General features: G+C 47.5%; 1 protein-coding gene across 6 annotated transcripts in view; it reads right to left on the bottom strand.

Annotated features, from left to right (window-relative positions):
- The window catches only part of LOC105491903 (glutamate rich 1), a 60075-nt gene that overhangs the window by 32360 nt on the left and 9479 nt on the right, over nucleotides 1-18236 (bottom strand). For all 6 annotated transcript variants that reach the window (XR_011607319.1, XM_011758626.3, XM_011758627.2 and 3 more), the window contains one exon: nucleotides 11148-11294. Coding sequence is in view for 5 of the 6 variants with exons in the window: in XM_011758626.3 (XP_011756928.2) it covers nucleotides 11148-11294 (147 nt within the window). In the remaining variant the exon portion in view is untranslated. The remainder of the gene's footprint in view (nucleotides 1-11147; nucleotides 11295-18236) is intronic.

Below are 18236 nucleotides of genomic sequence, written 5' to 3'. Positions count from 1 at the left end.
TCCTTGCTGCTGACAGTAGCAGCGGTGTCCTGCCCAGGCCAGGTACCCCACAGGCCTGGGGTCAGCTGAAGGAGGGCCCAAGAAGCTGCAGAGAGCTGGAGGCCCAGAACTGCCCACAGCACCCAGGCAGGCAGCAAGTCTGCAACAGTGCACGTGAGCTGCGTGAGCTTCCACCCCCAGGAGCTGGAAACTAAAAGGGCTTACGTCCACCTTCCGAGTTTCAGGCAGAAGGGCCTCCCGTGGCCCCCTGTAACCAGGAACATTCGGGGAGGGAACTGTGGGAACCGCAGTTCAGCACAGCCAAGGGGACAGAAATGAACCCATCCTATCTGTTAATGGCACGTCAGTAAGATACAGATGAAGGTGCAGGACAGAACAAATGCACACACCCCACCCTCCTCCCAAGGCCCCACCAAAATGAGAGTAAGTGGGTTTGCAACACACGGAGGACAAAGGAAGGACAGATGAAAAAATACAGTGTTGGAAGGTGAAAAGTAGACGGGATACTGAATCCTACAATGGCAGCCGAAACACACCAGACACGAGACCTGTGCCAGTGGGGCTGCCAGGGAGCCTGGAAGTGGGCGGAAAAGGGGTGCAGGCAGGCTGTGGAAGCCTCCCCACCACCGGAGGGAGACCAGAACTCACTCTCTGCCAAGGCCAGGTCTGGCCCCCGGGAGCCTCAGACACCACAACTGAAGGCGAAGACCCCGTAAGATAAACAGGGAGGTAGAGCCCGTCCACAGAGTGTGGGAGACCCTTCTCCTCCTTCCCGCTCCCACTCTGAGATGCAATAACAGAAAAGAAGGGTGCAGCAGGAACGGTGGAAGATGAAGTTTGAGAAAATCTCCCAAAAAGTGGCCTTAAACCACTAAACCATAAAAAATCAGGGAGAAGATGTAAGAAAAAAAGGGAATCTATTGGGAGACTCAATGTCTGAATGACAGGAATTCTGTAAACTGAAGATTGAAAGCAAAGAGGAGGAAATGACCAAGGAAACAAGAGAGCGGCACACGTTCCCAGACTACAGAGGCCACGACAGATAAAAACAGACCACGCTCAAGACCTCAGCATCAAACCCCACCACACGAAGGCCAGAAGCAAAACCTCAAACTGCTGCGAGGGAGGAAAACTGCTCGTAGCCAAAGGAATCGAGACTAGAATGGCAACTGCCTTCTCACAGCGAAACGGGATGTTAAAAGTCTTAAAGTGTGAGAGACAATTATTTAGCCCAGAATTCTACACCCCAAAAAACAAATTTTAAGTACAAGAATTAAGGTACACTTGACCTTCAAGATCTCTAAAATATTTATCTCCCAAAAACCATTTTTCAGGAAGTTACTAGGGAATGTGTTTCAACAAAATGGAAGCAAACCCAAGAAATAAAAAGACTGAGGCCCAGGATAGCAAAGGAATCCCCTGGGAGAGGCGAGACGGGGAGTTACAGCAAGGACTTGGGGGCGGCCCATGCTTGGGGGTGGAACGGTCTGGAAGAGGCCACGAAAGATGAAGCTCATTGAGCCCTGAATGTGTCTGACCATAGAACAAAGACAGGGAGGTGCGCGAAGAAATTAGTTCTATTAAGTATTCGGGAGAAAATGTAAAAATCCAAGGAAACTACTAACTCTATTAAAGCTCCGCTCACTCCACTAAAGGTTTCACAAAATGGAATAATCATGTGTTACGTGATCAGCAAGAAACTGTATTTACGGAGACATAAACATGTAAACAATATTGATGTACAAACATTTTGAAAAAATTATATTGGAAGGACAGGGGTTGTAAAAAATATGCATACATGGTGGGGGAAGGTGCTAAAAAAAAAAAGGAAATCCTTAGTTTCCAAAGTCAATACATAGATTTAATCCCCTCCTTCCCTGCCAAAAAAGAAGAAGAAGACAGGAAGCAACAGTGTAAGTGTGTGACTCCGAAACGGGGGGTGGTTTACCCCGGAGCAGCCGCCGCAGAGCTGGAAGGTCTGTGACTGGAGTGAGGGGCAGAACACTGCTGTTTTTAATAATTCCTGAAGAATTATTTGAATCTAAAATATATGCAACATATAACTGACAACTTAAAAATAAAGTTCAATATGGGCTCTTCAGTGAAAGAAATTTACCGAAATGCGCACACCTTGGTTATTTTGGTTGTTGACAAATTAGTCTTTCTTTGGGACAAATGGAATTATCAACACTCTTCTAGAACCAAAGAAACAGATCGTGTAAAGTGAACAAGTATCAATCCACTGGTTAAATCATTGCCATAATTACCATGCTTTGTCCTAACTGTACAAGAACATTTTCCTCTGTCTCATGTCCAAGGGTGGATGTGGGCACTGATCCTCATCCGGCTGCCTCCTGTCCCTCACAGGGCACCACTCGGCCCAGCCCTGGTATCCAGCAGGCCTCCTCCTGGACATGCATCTCAATGAACCCGGCGCGATGGCCCATGCAGAAGGGACCCACGGTTCTTACCTTTTTTATTGTGATTTCATCATTTTGCCCCGGCCAAGACTTCTTTTATTCTAGGTGCAAGTAAATTATAACATTTTTCCTTTAACATTTCCAAGGCATAGCACTTCGAAAAATATGCTGCTCTTTCATGATTTAAAGAAAAAAAAAAAATCAATAAACTGGGCATAGAAGGGAACTTCTTCAACATGATAAAGGCCACGTATGAAACCCACAGCTAACACCATACAGGATGGTGAAAATGGGGATGCTTCCTTCTCAAGATCAGGAATGAGACCAGGATTCCCACTCGCGGCACTTGTTGTCAACATCATAGTACAACTTCTAGCCAGGGCAATTAGTCAACAACAACAACAAAAGGAAGCAAAGGGCATCCAGACTAGACAGGGAAAAGTACAACTATCTTTACTCACAAAGGAAAAAGTAAAACTACCTGAAATCACAGATGACAGCATCTTGCACAGTGATGCACCACAGAAGACGCTGGTCAAGGGCTGGCTGCATGTGGGATGGCAGAGCCTCAAGATAACGCGGACCCTGAAGATGGTAACTCTGCACTTTCCGTACCTCTTTAACGTTTGGATACATGAACACTCACCATCGTGTTACAGCATAGGCATGTACTGACCGGGCAAGCAGCCTGGGAGCAACAGGCTGTACCACACAGCCCCGGCCCGCAGCCGGCTCCACCGCCTCCTGTGTGCAAGCAGACTTTGCTCACACAACAATGGAATCCTCTAAGGATGTACTTGTTGGAATGCATTATCATTGTTAAGTGATGTGTGACTGTATATAGAAAACCCTAAGGGATCCACAACAAAATTGTAAGAGCTAATAAACTAGTTCGGCAAAACCGCATGATACAAAGCCAATGCACAAAATCCCTTGCATTTTCACACGCAAACACCGAACGCTCCCAAAAGAAAACAAAAAAGAAAGCAATTCCACTTAACAATAGCACTAAAAAGAATAAAATACTTTGGAATAAACATTTTTAAAAAGGGTAAAACTTTTCTACGTCCTGAAAGTACTAGAAGGAAAAATAAAAAAAAAGATAAGGCCAGGCGCAGTGGCTCACACCTGTAATCCCAGCACTTTGGAAGGCCGAGGCAGGCAGATCACCTGAGGTTGGGAATTCGAGACCAGCCTGACCAACACAGAGAAACTCCATCTCTACTAAAAAAATACAAAAAAAAATTTAGCTGGGCATGGTGGCACATGCCTGTAATCCCAGCTACTCAGGAGGCTGAGGCTGGAGAATCACTTGAACCCGGGAGGTGGAGGTTGTGGTGAGCCAAGATCATGCCATTGTACTGCAGCCTGGGCAACGAGTGAAACTCCGTCTCAAAAAAAAAAAAAAAAAGATGAAACTGCAGTCTGAAAACTACAAAATACGGTTGAGAGAAATTAAAGAGGACTTAATTGAATAAAAAGACATCCTAAAGTTAGGGAACTGGACAACGTAATATTGTTAAGAAGACAATACTGCCCAGTGTTCTACAAACTTGTGCGATACCCATCAAAACTTCAAATGATTTTTTTTTGGCGGAAATTGACATGCTGATCCTAAAATTAATGCAAGAGACCCTGAGTCTTGAAAAAGAACAAAGTAGAGGGATCCACACTTCTCAATTCAAAACTTAGTACACAGCTACAGCAGTCAAAACAAGATGGTGGATGGTACAGACACGGGATGGACATAAATCAATGGAACAGAATTGAGAGCCCAGAAATAAACCCCACATCTGTGGCCAACTGATTTTTTTTTTTAAGACAGAGTCTTACTCTGTCACCCAGGCTGGAGTGCAGTGGTGTGATCTCGACTCACTGAAACCTCTGCCTCTGGGGTTCAAGTGATTCTCCTGCCTCAGCCTCCCGAGTAGCTGGGACTACAGGCTCCCGCCAGCACACTTGACTAATTTTTGTATTTTTAGTAGAGACGCATTTTCACCACGTTGGCCAAGGCTGGTCTCGAACTCCTGACCTCAAGTGATCCACCCACCTCAGCCTCCCAAAGTGCTGGGATTACAGGTGTGAGCCACCGCACCCAGCTGCCAACTGATTTTCAAAGAGTGCTAAGTCCACTTGATGGGGAAATGATGTCTTCCACAAATGGTGTTATGACAATTGGATACCCACATGCAAAGGAATGAAGGTGGAGCTCTACCTCACACCATACACAAACATCAGCTGAAAATGGATCAAAGACCTACACATAAGTGCTAAAACTATAAAACTCTTAGAAGAAAACCTAGGCATAAATCTTTGTGACCTTTGATTAGGCAATGATGTCTTAAATATGATATAAAAAACAAAGGCAACAAAAGAAAAAATTGATAAATTGAACTTTATCAAAATTAAAAACTTTGGGGCTTTAAAAGACCCCATTAAGAAAATGAGAAGCTAACTCATGGTATGGAAGAAAATATCTGCAAATCAGGTATCTGATGAGGACTCAGTATGGAGAATGTACAACCAACTCCTACAACTCAGCAACAGAAAGACAATCCAATTAAAACTGGGCAAAGGATGTAAACAGATAGCTCTCTAAAGAAGATATACAAAAGGACAACACGCAGGAAAAGATGCTCAACATCCTCAGTCATCGGAAAAATGCAAAACCACAATGAGATACCACTTCACACCTACAAGGGTGGCTATTAAAAAAAAAAAAAGGATTGTTAGTGAGCATGTAATGTAGAGAAATGAGAACCTTTGTACAACACTGGTGGGCATGTAACATGGTTCAGCTGCTGTGGAAAAGAGTCCAGCAGTTTCTGAAAAAAATAAACTTGGAGTTACCATTTGACCCTGCGTTTCCACTCCTAAGTATAAACTCAAGAGAATCGAAAACATACGTCCACGCCAGGCCACACAAAAACATGTGCATGGATTCTCACAGCAACATTACTGACAATAGCTAAAAAGGAGAAGCAATCGAACGTTCATCAGCTGACGAATGCAGAAACACAATGTGGCCCATCCACACAATGGAGTATTAGCCTTAAAAAAGCAAGTGAGTTCTGACCCACGCTACAACAGGAGTGACCCTTTAAGAAATTATGCTACATGAAAAACCCCAGACACACAGGGTCATACGTTGTATGATTCCATTTATGTGACATGTTCAGAACAGACAAATCTATAAAGAAAACAGATTAGTGGTTTCCAGAGGCCAGAGGGAGTAGGGAATGGGGGCTGAGTGGTTAAGGGATGAGGAGTTTTTTTTTTTTTTTTGAGACAGGGTCTCACCGTGTTGCCTAAGCTGGAGTGCAGTGGCACAATCTTGGCTCACTGAAGTCTTGACTTCTCAGGCTCCAGTGACCCTCCCACCTCAGCCTCCTGAGTAGCTGGGACTATAGATGCACATCACCATACCTGGCTAATTTTTGTACTTCTTGGTAGAGACAGGGGACTCGCCATGTTGCCCAGGTTGGTCTCCAACTCCTAGGCACCCACCTCGGCCTCCCAAAGTGCTGGGGTAACAAGGTGAGCCACTGTGCCCAGCCAAGGTGTTTCTTTCTGGTGTGGTAAGAATATTCTGAAATTAGAAGGTGGTAATGGAATGGCTGTACAACAGTGTCAATATACTAAAAAGCACTAAATTGTATACTTTGAATTGGTTAATTTGAAATGGTAAATTTTAGGTTACCTTTCTGGGGTGCAGCCTTATCTATCTCGTCCTTGTGACACGACCTCATCATCACAAATTCCCTTTGAAGCCAGGGCCAAGTGGTTTTGGTTGCTTGTAATTTAAGGGTCTAAACTGTCCAGGGAACACACCCAAGGACATTAGACTTGATAGACCAGAGTCTGAACCCTCCGAAATCACATGGGAGACCATGTCACCAAGGGAACTGAAGCAGGGGCAGCGTCTGCACGCTCACCCTGGCGGGGTCCTCCCTCAAGGGCCATAGTCTGTTTCTCTGGGGTGTGCCCACCCGTCCTGACTCTGCGCTGGCACCTCCACCTGGACATGGCTCCAGTGGTTCAGCAAAAGGCTTGTGCACTCGACCTCATTTGCTCCCTGGAAAAACAATTTTTTACCCTGTGAGACTAGGTCAACTCACATCAGTATTTTGACTTTTAATTCAACATCTGCATATTAAATAGTATCTTACAAATGCCACCGAAACGAAGTGGTTGAATGCTGAAGCTCTGTGAAAAGATGTCACCCAAAGGATCACCAACAACTTCAAAGGCCAAGTGCTTTGTCAGAATCACAATGGACCAGCCAGTTAAAAATCAGAACTCTTTCAACACCAACTTGAAATGATCATCCTGACATTGTAAGCTTCCCATATGCCACTGCTGCATGAGTGCATAACTTAGTAAAATAAAACAGGAATAGTGATGCGAAGAATTGTCTCCTGACAATTTCAGAGAGAAAAGGAGGTCTTGAAGTGTTTATTTTTAAATAGTGATTTTAAAAGTGAAAAGCCAATCACTTTAGACAAGAAAACACATAAATCTTCTAGAAGTAAACTGGCCTGGAATTTACAGATATTATTTTTTCACTTAGAAATGATCCATCATCCATCCATGCATACAGCTTCAACTGCCCCACCTAATTTCATCTTCCTACCACCAGATATGTTATTGGTGAACGATCACCTTTAAAACTTTCGTTAGGTTAGAGCAAAGAAAAAGCAAATCGACCCTAAAAATACAATTTTAGAAAAGATTAAAAATGTGGGTTCAGTAAAATTCAGAGAAAAACAGGAAATGTTAGGGACGGCCTGCTCCTTGTAAGGCATGACAGTGCACATGCTCCCCATTACCATCACCGTGAGAGTCGTACATTGTTATAATCAATAAACTGATGCTGACACACTGTTGCCACCCCAGTCTGCAGTTTACATTGCGGTTCACTCTCGTATATCCTGAGTTGGAGCAAATGCAGAATGAGATGCGCCCACCATGACAGCATCGTACAGGGCGGTTTCGCCATCCTGCAAATCCTCTGCGCTCCACCTGTTCCTCCCAGTCCCCGGCAGCCACTGATCTTCTCAGGGTCTCCTTGGCTCTGCTTTTCCACAGTGTTACAGAGTTGGAATCACAGGGTGTGGCCTTTGCAGATTGGCTTCTGTCACTCAGCAATAAGCGTTTAAGGTCCCGTCATGTTTTTCATGGCTTGATAGTTCATTTGTTTTTAGCCCTGAATAATTTTCCGTTGTCTGGATGCACCACAATTTGCTTATTCATTCACTTACTGAAGGGCATCTTTGTTGCTTCCAAGTTTTAGCAGTTATGAATAAAGCTGCTATCGACATCCATGTGCAGGTTTATTGACGTTTTCCATCTATCTGGATAAATGAAAAGGAGCATAACTGCTGGATCATACAGGTATGTTTAGTTGTGTAAGAAACTACCAAACTGTCTTCCAAAGCGGCTGCCCTGTTTTGCATTCCCACCTGCAGTGATGAGTTCCTGTGCCTCCAGCATTTGGTGTTGTCAGTTCTGGATTCTGTCCACTCTAGTGGGTGTGTGATGGTGTCTCATCATCTTAATATGCATTTCCCTGATGACATATGTGAAACATCTTTACATAGGGTTATTTGCACCATATTTTCCTTGGTGAGGTCCACATCTTTGGCCCATTTTCTTAAGTTTTAAGAATTCTTGAAACATTTTGAATAACAGTCCTTTGTCAGATATGTCTTTTGAAAATATTTTCTCTAAGTCTGTGGCCTGTCTCTTCACTCTCTTGACAGTGTCATTTGCAGAGCAGAAAATTTTAATTTTAATGATGTCCAAGTTATCAACTGGACATCTACTAATCAATTCTTTCTTTGACTGATCAAGCCTTTGGTGTTGTAGCTAAAAAGTCACTGCTGACCCCAAGGGCACCTAGATTGCCTCCCACATTATCTTCTAAGAGTTTATAGTTTTGCATTTTATACTTCGGTCTAAGATCCTTTTTTTTTTTTAAGAGATGAAGGCTTGCTCTGTAGCCCAGGCTAGAGTGCAGTGGCACCATCTCACATACTGCAACCTCTGCCTCCTGGGTTCAAGCGATTCTTCTGCCTCAGCCTCCCGAGTAGCTGGGACTACAGGTGCGTGCCACCCCACCCAGCTAATTTTTGTATTTTTAGTAGAGATGGGGTTTCACAACCTGTTAGCGAGGATGGTCTTGATCTCCTTACCTCGTGATCTGCCTGCCTTGGCCTCCCAAAGCGCTGGAATTATAGATGTGAGCCACCACACCCGGCCCAGATCCATTTTTAACAAGATTTTTTTGTAAAAGATTTAAGGTCTGCGTCTATATTTTTATGCATATGGATGTCTAGTTGTGCCAGCACTATTTGTTGAAAAGACCATTCACTGAATAGCCTTTGCTTCTTTATCAAATGACTTAAGTCAGTAGTATTTATGTGGGTCTATTTCTGTACTCTCTATTCTGTCCCATTAATCTATGTGTCCACTCTTTTGCCAACAATACACTGTCTTGATTACTGTAGATTTATCGTAAGTCAGTCTTGAAGTCAGGTAATGCCAGTCCTTTGATTTTATTTTTCTCCTTTAATATTCTGCTGGCTATTTTTAGTCTTTTGCTTCTCCATCTAAACTTTAGAATCAGTTTATCAATATCCACAAAATAACTTGCTGGGATATTAATCAGGATTGTATTGAATGTGTATATCAAGTTAGGAAGAATGAATATCTCTATAATATTGCGTCTTCCTATCCAGGAACATGGAATATTGCCTCAATTTTTAGTCTTCTTTGATTTCTTTCATCAGAATTCTATAGTTTCTTCATATATATGTTGTACGCATTTGTTAGATTTACACCAAAATATGTTATTATGGGGGAGTGATGGTAATATAAATGATACTGTGTTTTGTTTTGTTTTTTTGACAGTCTTGCTCTGTCGCCCAGGCTGGAGTGCAGTAGCGCAATCTCGGCAGACTGCAAACTCTGCCTCCCGGATTCAAGTGATTCTCCTGCCTCAGGCTCCCGAGCAGCTGGGATTATAGGTGTTCTCTCACAGCCTGGAAGACTGGAAGGCCAAGGTCATGGTCTCAGCAGGGCTGGTTTTGGACCTTGGCTTGCAAATGCTGTTTTCTCTGTTGTCACAGGGTCAAGCCTCTGTACGTATGCGTGTCCTGATCTCATCTTCTAATATGGACACCAGTAATATTGGATTAGGGCGCACCCTGACGACTTCACTGACCCTTAATCAACTTCAGGACCCCATCTCCAAATACAGTCACATTCTGAAGTATGGGGGGTTAGGGCTTCAACTTACAAATTTGCTGGTGGCGGTTGTGGGGAGGGGCAATTCAGCCTTTAACAGGTATATTCTTTAAAAGGTAAAAATATGCCCAGCAGCAGTCACTTACTCCTTAATTGCAATGTTATCCTACTATACTGGGAGCTTGTACCATTTGAAAACATTACGCCATATGGGAAAAATGCAGAAAGGAACATGGAATACATGGATTTGTCTCATAGGAAAAGCATGCTTAGTGTAACCCCGTATCTAGGAGACATGAAGGAAACTTTTTCCTTCTTACTTGTCTTCAACCCTGGACCAGAATGGTGTCCGTGGCACTCGTCACATCGCAGGTTAGACAGGATTTCTGAGGGGGCCTGGAAATAGAATCACCACACAGAATATTACGTCTGTGGGAAAATGTGTTCACAGTCAACGGAGATCTGACCTGTGGGGCTGGAAGGTGATCTGTGGGATGACAAGGACTGCCTGTTGAGATCCCATTGAGCGGCTCCATTATAAGGTCTGTGAAAACCAGAGACCGTGCAGCTCTCAGGAACACAAATGCGTGGCGAACAAATGCCCAGTGAGAGACCACCGCTAAAGAAACACGAACGAGATCCCCAGAAATGGCACCCAGGAACCCACGTCTGGCTTTATGGACTTATGTGTTTACGGGGGAACAGAATGGACCCGCCCATATGTGCTGCACGCAGGTGGTCTCCTCCTGTGTCTCTCAGTGGGATGTGCTGCACGCAAGCGGTCTATTCCCGTGTCTCTCGGTGGGATGTGCTGCACCCAGGTGGTCTCTTCCCGCATTTCTCAGTGGGATGTGCCACACACAAGCGGTCTACTCCCACGTCTCTCAGTGGGATGTGCTCCACCCAGGTGGTCTCTTCGGGGTCTCTCAGCTGGGGTCTCTCACAGTCTCACAAGTGAGTGGAGCTGCACTGCAGGGATCGGAGCTGATGGGACCCTCATGGCGGATGATCCTGCAGCCACCAAGAGCTTACGTGGGACTGTCATGGGACAGACGTCTGCCAAAGACCACGGGACAAGAACATCAGAAGCCTGTCCCTGAGTGGGTATAAGCTAATGGGGTCAAGGAGGCCACCACAGTGACTGGGGACACGGTGTTGTGGTGGGGAAGGCGCCTGTTTTCCTCAGAGGACAGGAAGGCTGGGCCAAACCCGAGTTATAGTCCAATTGGCATCTTCAGAGCACACGAGTAAATGACCCCAAAAAGGCAGCACCCTGACCTGGCCTTGGCTGGGGAGTCCACAGGGGCCATGGCAGAGCTTGTGTGGACAGTGATGCCTGCCCTGCCCACCTGCTGCGAGCCCTGTGCAGACCTGCAGACAGAAGCCCGAGGCCCAGAAGACACATTCTCCAGGGCAAGTAATGATGACAGAGGTTAACTTCAGTCCCTGAGACCCACCCACATCTGCAGACAACCTCACCTGTCAAAGGCTGAGCATGTTTCCGACTCACTTTCTCAGAGGTCACTTTCTTTGGTGGACTTTGGACAGCCAGCGTCTGGGGTTCCCTCTTTCCTTGGCCACTTGGAACACGAGGAAAAAGTCTCTGCAGCACCTTCTCAACAAACACTGTATGGACAACCGACGAAAAGAAAAGGAAGAAAAGGAACCAGTTATGCAGTTTATCTGAATCACACATGCCTCTTACTTCACACAAACACATCCTGAAAGCACCAATGGAGACCCAAGTCCCCGGTCCTCCCACTCTGGGCACTGCACACCAGGATCCCCCAGACTCTGCCCCTTAGAGAAACCCCTGAGGCCGGCCCTAGAGGACCCCCCACCATCCTGCCATCAACTGACCCTCTCCCCAGGGCATCACCCTGTGTCCAGTAGGCTGTGCACTGCCGGCAGGTGCTACCTCTGGCTCTAGGTCGCTTGGTTCCTCCCTGTGAGGTTGAGGCACACACAGGCCGTGACCCGTCAGTGGGGCTGTGGTCCTGGGTGGATGGTGTCAGTGGCCCACAGCGCCTGGAGCCAGGTGTGTGAATGGAGCAGGTCTGGGGGGCCCTCAGGCAGGGCAGGCACCACCCCGCGCCCTCTGGGAACCCGTGGTCTGCACTCTCTCCCTTAAACTGAACGTGTCAACAACTGCGACTGGGGAGAATTCCGTGCACCTGACGTGGTTTAGCCACTAAACAGATTCTTTACTTTGTTTTTGTTTACACTGTTTAAACTGTGGGGACAAACTGTCATAATGAACAAATATTTCTGCCCTGAGTTAAGTGCGGTTAATGAACAGCCATTGATCTCAAAATAGCATAGTGGATAAGGTGTGGGGAAAAGTTAATGAAATGAATTCTTTTAACCTCATAAAATTTAGAAAAAAGCTGCTCTGGAATAACCAAAAGTCGCACAGCAGAAATCAGCACTCCTGACACAAGTAATTGGTGCCTTTAGGAACAGGGAGGCGGGGACTTGGCCTGACTGGAGGCGTGCAGGGATCTGTCATGGGCTCCCTGAGAGGAGACGCTGGGGGTGGCTTCTGGGCGAGGGAGGGAGGCTCCATGGCCCTACATGGGGACACTGCAGCCGAAGGCACAAACCCTTCCTAATTCTGGCCTCTCAGACAAACACGTGGTAGAAATCGCCCTCCTACAGGCCCCGCCGTTAAGAACACTGTGTGGGTTTCCACGCAACGCTCCCCGTGTCCTCCGTGGATGGACCGTGAAAACCCTGAGCACAGAGCTCAGCGGAAGCGGGGTGCAGTGTGGTCACGTACATGGGGGCTCTCACCTGAGACTCTGCACCTCCACGGCTCCCAACAAGTGAGCGCAAAGGCTCCTTTTGCTGGGAGGAAATGACCTCCGGTTAAGTGGAAAACCTGAACTGAAACGATGTGATCCCTAAGACCCTGGGGTCTTCACGAGGTCCTGGCAATGAGAGGGTCCCCATACGCTAATTTTTGAATATGATGCACAAGTGCTCTAGCACAGGACCCCTCAAAAGCTGCGGCTGGCCGTGGTGAGCGGGTCTCACCCCTACAGAAAGGGTTTGCCTCAAGCACACCTGCCCGGAGACACCTTGGCTCTCAGGGAGCAACAGGCGGTCTGTGAAATGCTTCTAAAAATGTACTGCAGTGCTTCCAGGTATGTTCAAAAGAAGGTTCCAAGACTTCAGATACAAATCCAATTGTCACATTTCCTTTAAATGTCAAAGAAGAAAATGTCCTGTGCGGATGACCGACCTGGTGATGAGCAGAGGAGATGGCGGGCAGATAAGATGAGCTTTATCCAACATCTTCACAAACCAGAACAAATTCGAAGACAAAACCGTAACCAGCCACCCAATTCTGCAAACAAGGACAGGGCGCTCAGAGCTAAAGCCTTGCTAGGCCTGAGGCAGCCAAGCGGACATGTGGCTGAAGTCGTCTCCCTAGGCCCAGCTGCCTGCCAGTGTCTGGAGCTAGGAAAATGCTACGGAGAAATCCCAGGCGATGGTCAGAGCCAGGCAATGCGGCAGAACGCCTGAAGCTGGGCAGGCACAAGACCGTCCCAGGGAGTGGGGCAGGCCCTGACTAAACAGCCACCGCCAGGAGACGCTGGGCCCAACCAAGCATCAGATGACAGAGTTTGCGGAAACACGGCAGCTGATCCCAAAGAAAATGGCAGAACACACCAGGGCAGGGATCGGAGCGCACTGAGACACCGCACAACACACCAGGGCACGGGTCGGAGCGCACTGAGACACCGCAGATCACACCAGGGTGCGGATCGGAGCACACTGAGACACCACACAACACACCAGGGCAGGGATCGGAGCGCACTGAGACACCGCAGAACACAATAGCGCAGGGGTCGGAGCACACTGAGACACCGCACAACACACCAGGGCAGGGATCGGAGCGCACTGAGACACCGCAGATCACACCAGGGTGCGGATCGGAGCACACTGAGACACCACACAACACACCAGGGCAGGGATCGAAGCGCACTGAGACACCGCACAACACACCAGGGAATGGGTCGGAGCGCACTGAGACACCGCAGATCACACCAGGGCACGGGTCGGAGCGCACTGAGTCGGGCCCCAGGTAACAGTCTTTCAAGGCTTCCTGAGGCAGATTTCTGAGCTAAAAGCAACATAAGAATGTGCCTAAAGAAAAAAGATACAAGCCTGTAATCCCAGCACTTTGGGAGGCCGAGACGGGCGGATCACGAGGTCAGGAGATCGAGACCATCCTGGCTAACACGGTGAAACCCCGTCTCTACTAAAAAAAAAATACAAAAAACTAGCCGGGCGAGGCGGCGGGCGCCTGTAGTCCCAGCTACTCGGGAGGCTGAGGCAGGAGAATGGCGTGAACCCGAGAGGCGGAGCTTGCAGTGAGTTGAGATCCAGCCACTGCACTCCAGCCTGGGTGAAAGAGCGAGACTCCGTCTCCAAAAAAAAAAAAAAAAAAAGAAAAAAGATAGGTAGGGAGCATTTTCACTGAATTCCATCCAGTGCCTGCAATAAATTACATTTATAGCCTAAGTAACAGTGGTTCTCTAACAATACTGTTAAATTTCATGTTTCAAATGAAAACATCTGATATAGGTGTACAGTACATTCAGAATTTTTATAAAAATTCCAAAACGGAAGTAGAAGGCGGGAACAATCTAAAGTCAGCTGGCTTTAAATTCAGAGTGACAGCTGGCAGGGGTTTCTCCGGGATAACTGACAGGGCAGAGGCCACCCTGGGAGTCACAGGCTCCGCCTTCTGTAACACGGTCATTTCTCTCGGAAGAGACTTACATGATCCCAGCCTCATGACCTGAATGCCAGGAATCAATCTGCTGGCGCAGCGTGCAGGGCCCACAGAACCCCAAGGCCTCTGGGTCTTCAGCCTCTAGGATTTCTGCAATTCCCCTGCAAGCCTGCTGAGGCCCCGCACAAGCAGATTCAGGAAGGGTGGTTCCCAGAACCATGCAGACCAGGGAGTCCAGGCCACATGCTGAGGCCGCAACACCCTCCTAAGGAGCTTCCCCATAGACCACCTAGGCAGGTCCTGGACTCACTTCTCACTGGGAGCCCAGGGCCTGGGGCCACTGCCAGGGCTGACAGCCTGACCCTCGAGGCTTTGCCACATGAAAGCCCCAGGCCTGGCGAGGCTCAGGGAGGCTGTTTCAACGTGAAAACTTGGGTTTCTGCCCCAACCCAGCCCTGGCTGTGTGAGCCCTCATCCAACAGCGGGCTCCCGCATCGACCAGACTCTGATCCTGCCCCATCCACCCTCGAGGCCTCACTTTCCTCCCATTTTCCTCGTCCTCCACCGTTGTGACATCTCTTGCAGCAGTTATTTTTTGGAATTGCTGTAACTTGGGTCCAGCGTTCTCAGGGTGACACTGAGGTCATTCACTTCTGCAGAACTGCAGATGGGCCCTGGCGCCCACATCCGGCTGGGACGCTTCTCTCCGCTGACGCCCTCGGTCGCCCGCAGGTGCTGTGAGGTCTGCTGGATTTCTCCTGGCCAAGCGACCCTCTTTCCTTTATAACCAACAGACACCGTGGAGGAGACACCTCGGAACTAGATCCTTTTCCTCTTCAATCTCACCCACTAATTCTGGCATCTGCTGGTGGGTCCTGCCGGCAAAAGACGTGGCTCTGGGCTCCTCAGTGGCTTCCTTTCCTCACTCCTTCCGTGTTTATCACATGGAATTCTGTACTGAAGAACTGCCCGCACTTGCACATGTATTGAATTATTACCTTTGTGTTATGTAATACCTTAAAGACTCGCAGATATAGGCCGGGCGCGGTGGCTCAAGCCTGTAATCCCAGCACTTTGGGAGGCCGAGACGGGCGGATCACGAGGTCAGGAGATCGAGACCATCCTGGCTAATATGGTGAAACCCCGTCTCTACTAAAAATACAAAAAAAAAAACTAGCCGGGCGAGGTGGTGGGCGCCTGTAGTCCCAGCTACTCGGGAGGCTGAGGCAGGAGAATGGCGTAAACCCGGGAGGCAGAGCTTGCAGTGAGCTGAGATCCGGCCACTGCACTCCAGCCTGGGCGACAAAGCGAGACTCCATCTCAAAAAAAAAAAAAAAAAAAAAAAAAAAAGACTCGCAGATATTTCATTTGTTCCAAAGACCATCACCCTGTACTGCCCACATATACTTTGTTGCTCAAACAGTCCCGGCACTGGCCACAAGGTCTGCCGCAGCGTGGACCCGGCGCCCTCCAGCGTGGACCCGGCGCCCTCCAGCGTGGACCCGGCGCCCTCCAGCGTGGACCCGGTGCCCTCCAGCCCACCTGGCCCTCCCATGAGCACACAGGGCCCTTCACGGTACCGCAGGCTCATCTTGTGTTTCCTCTGCCTAGGCCTGGAACCAGCCTCTCCTCCAAGGAGCCCAATATTTAGAAAGCAGGACGGGGCCCTAGGCGTGCACCTTGCTCCTCTTGTCTTCTGAACACAAAATCTCATCATGCCAGTCCTTGAAAATCACCGACTACTCTGTACAAATGAGGCCTTGGAGGAAGAAGAATGTCCTGGACACCCTCAAAGACAAATGAGATGTCCGAGAGGTAAATGCTGGTCACACAGACACGACCAACGGCAGGACGCCGAGGTGCCCACGAGGAAGGACAAGGACACACACCCGCACCGTGCCAGCGTCACCCACGGACATGACCGAAGGCGGAATGCCGAGGTGCCCACGAGGAAGGATGAGGATGCATGCTCGCACCGTGCCAGTGTCAGCCACAGACACACAGGATGACAAAGCTGATATCTGGGATAATAAATCAGGATGCCAGAAAGAGCACGCAACTACTTAAGAATGCAGGAAAACAGGCTGCTTAAAATCTTAAGCAAATAATACAATTTAAATATAGAAGTTTAGTCCTTAACATTTAAATCCTGAGTTTTCACACGGAGGGGGGAGTGGGAAGTCAGCCGTAGGGATCTGGATGTGCTAATTCACGACGGTCAACACAGAAAGGTCCGTACAGTTTACAGCCATGGGAAAGACAACGTCCCTTTTCAAATTCAAACTTGAGCATGGTCGTCCAAAAAACTAAAGCAAAAAGAACACCTTTCGGTAGCCTAAGCTAAACTGGTTTAGGTATCTCATGAAACCTGTGGCTGAAGGGCCTCCATCTTGCATGGGTGTTCTAGAACCTCGAGAAGGAAAACATCTTTCCCGGCGGCCCACACACTCCTGGAGGTCACCGTGTCTGCTCCATCGCTGGAATGAGCCTGAACCCACGCTGGCCCCCGCTACTTCTGGTAAAAGCCTCGTTACAGAAAAGGCAAGTGCGTCCCGCACAATGCTTCACTGACAGGAGTTACAGCATGATTTTGATATTAAATATTGGCAAAGACCGATTTTGTGTCATATTATGCATGACCAATGAATTATTCATAAAGCGTCCTGTAAACAGGCACAAAAACAGATGATCTCAAATAGATGTCAAAACGGGTATCTCATTATAAAGTGGGAGATTTTGTCTTCAACAAGAATTTTAATAAATCTTAACCCAGTTTAAAACAAGTATCCCGGTATCTAAAAATAACTTTGCTGACAAATATATATGTCTAAATATTTGCAGCTGCTAAAATATAAATCATAAAGTATTTTTAAAAAAATACTTTTAACTTGTTAAAATCAGTTTTTAAAAGAGCAAAGTTTAAAAAGCAAAATTAAATATTAATAATTACTTTCCACCAGCTAATACTGCTGGCAGATGCATAGACGAGTGTCACTTCCTCCCAGCCCCGGAGAGGAGAGGATGGAGGCTGGGGCTGGGACAGACCTCACAAACACGGTGCCACTTTGGGTTTAGCATCTGAGCTGACAAGCGCCGAGTGTCACACCTGGCCCAGGCACTCAGGGCCTTTAACACCAGTGCTCACACTGTTTATTTACACAGAACTCATCAGCTGTTTTAGACCAAAACCACATTACAGGGCACTGATGCCCTTGCTGGTTCTTGGAATCGTCAGAGGAATGACATGAGGACCCCACGAACTGCTGGTGGTTTCCTGCAGATCTGGACCTGATTTTGTAAACACAGCCTGTCTTCCAACGGGCCAGCTCTACTTGGTGACTAATACCAAAAGCAGAACATATGAAAGGCTTTTTCCCTCCAGAATAACCAGAACACAGTGAAGCATTTGTCATGTTTGGTTTGTTGAAATGCTCCTTTTTGATCTAATGTGTTTTTACCTAAGTGTGTGTACGTCTATGAGCTACAGATGGAGACTGAAAAAAACCAAGTTAGAGGTTAAAAGCCTCTTTTCTGTTTAATTTACAATGTGTTGAAAACAAAAGAACCCACAAAAACAGCGCTGGACCAGCTGGTGCGGCAGGAGCTCCCGGAGCCCCCGATGCTGTGTGGCCCAAACGAAAGTGCCTGGTGGTCACAACGACTTCTGTCTGCCAGAAGCCTGAGGCTGGTTCTGTTCGCCTTCCCACACCTCATCAACATGCTCCGCTTCCAGCAGCAAGAGCAAGTTTTAACTTGAAACTCTAGTGCCCATCAAAAAGCAATCACCGGAAAATAAAAAGGCAGAGGACTGAGTGTTTAATGCC

The sequence above is a fragment of the Macaca nemestrina genome, chromosome 8, assembly GCF_043159975.1.
Source record: "Macaca nemestrina isolate mMacNem1 chromosome 8, mMacNem.hap1, whole genome shotgun sequence".
Taxonomy (NCBI): Eukaryota; Metazoa; Chordata; class Mammalia; order Primates; family Cercopithecidae; genus Macaca; species Macaca nemestrina.
Note: the sequence above shows the minus strand (reverse complement) of the source record. Positions and strands in the feature narration are given on the sequence as shown.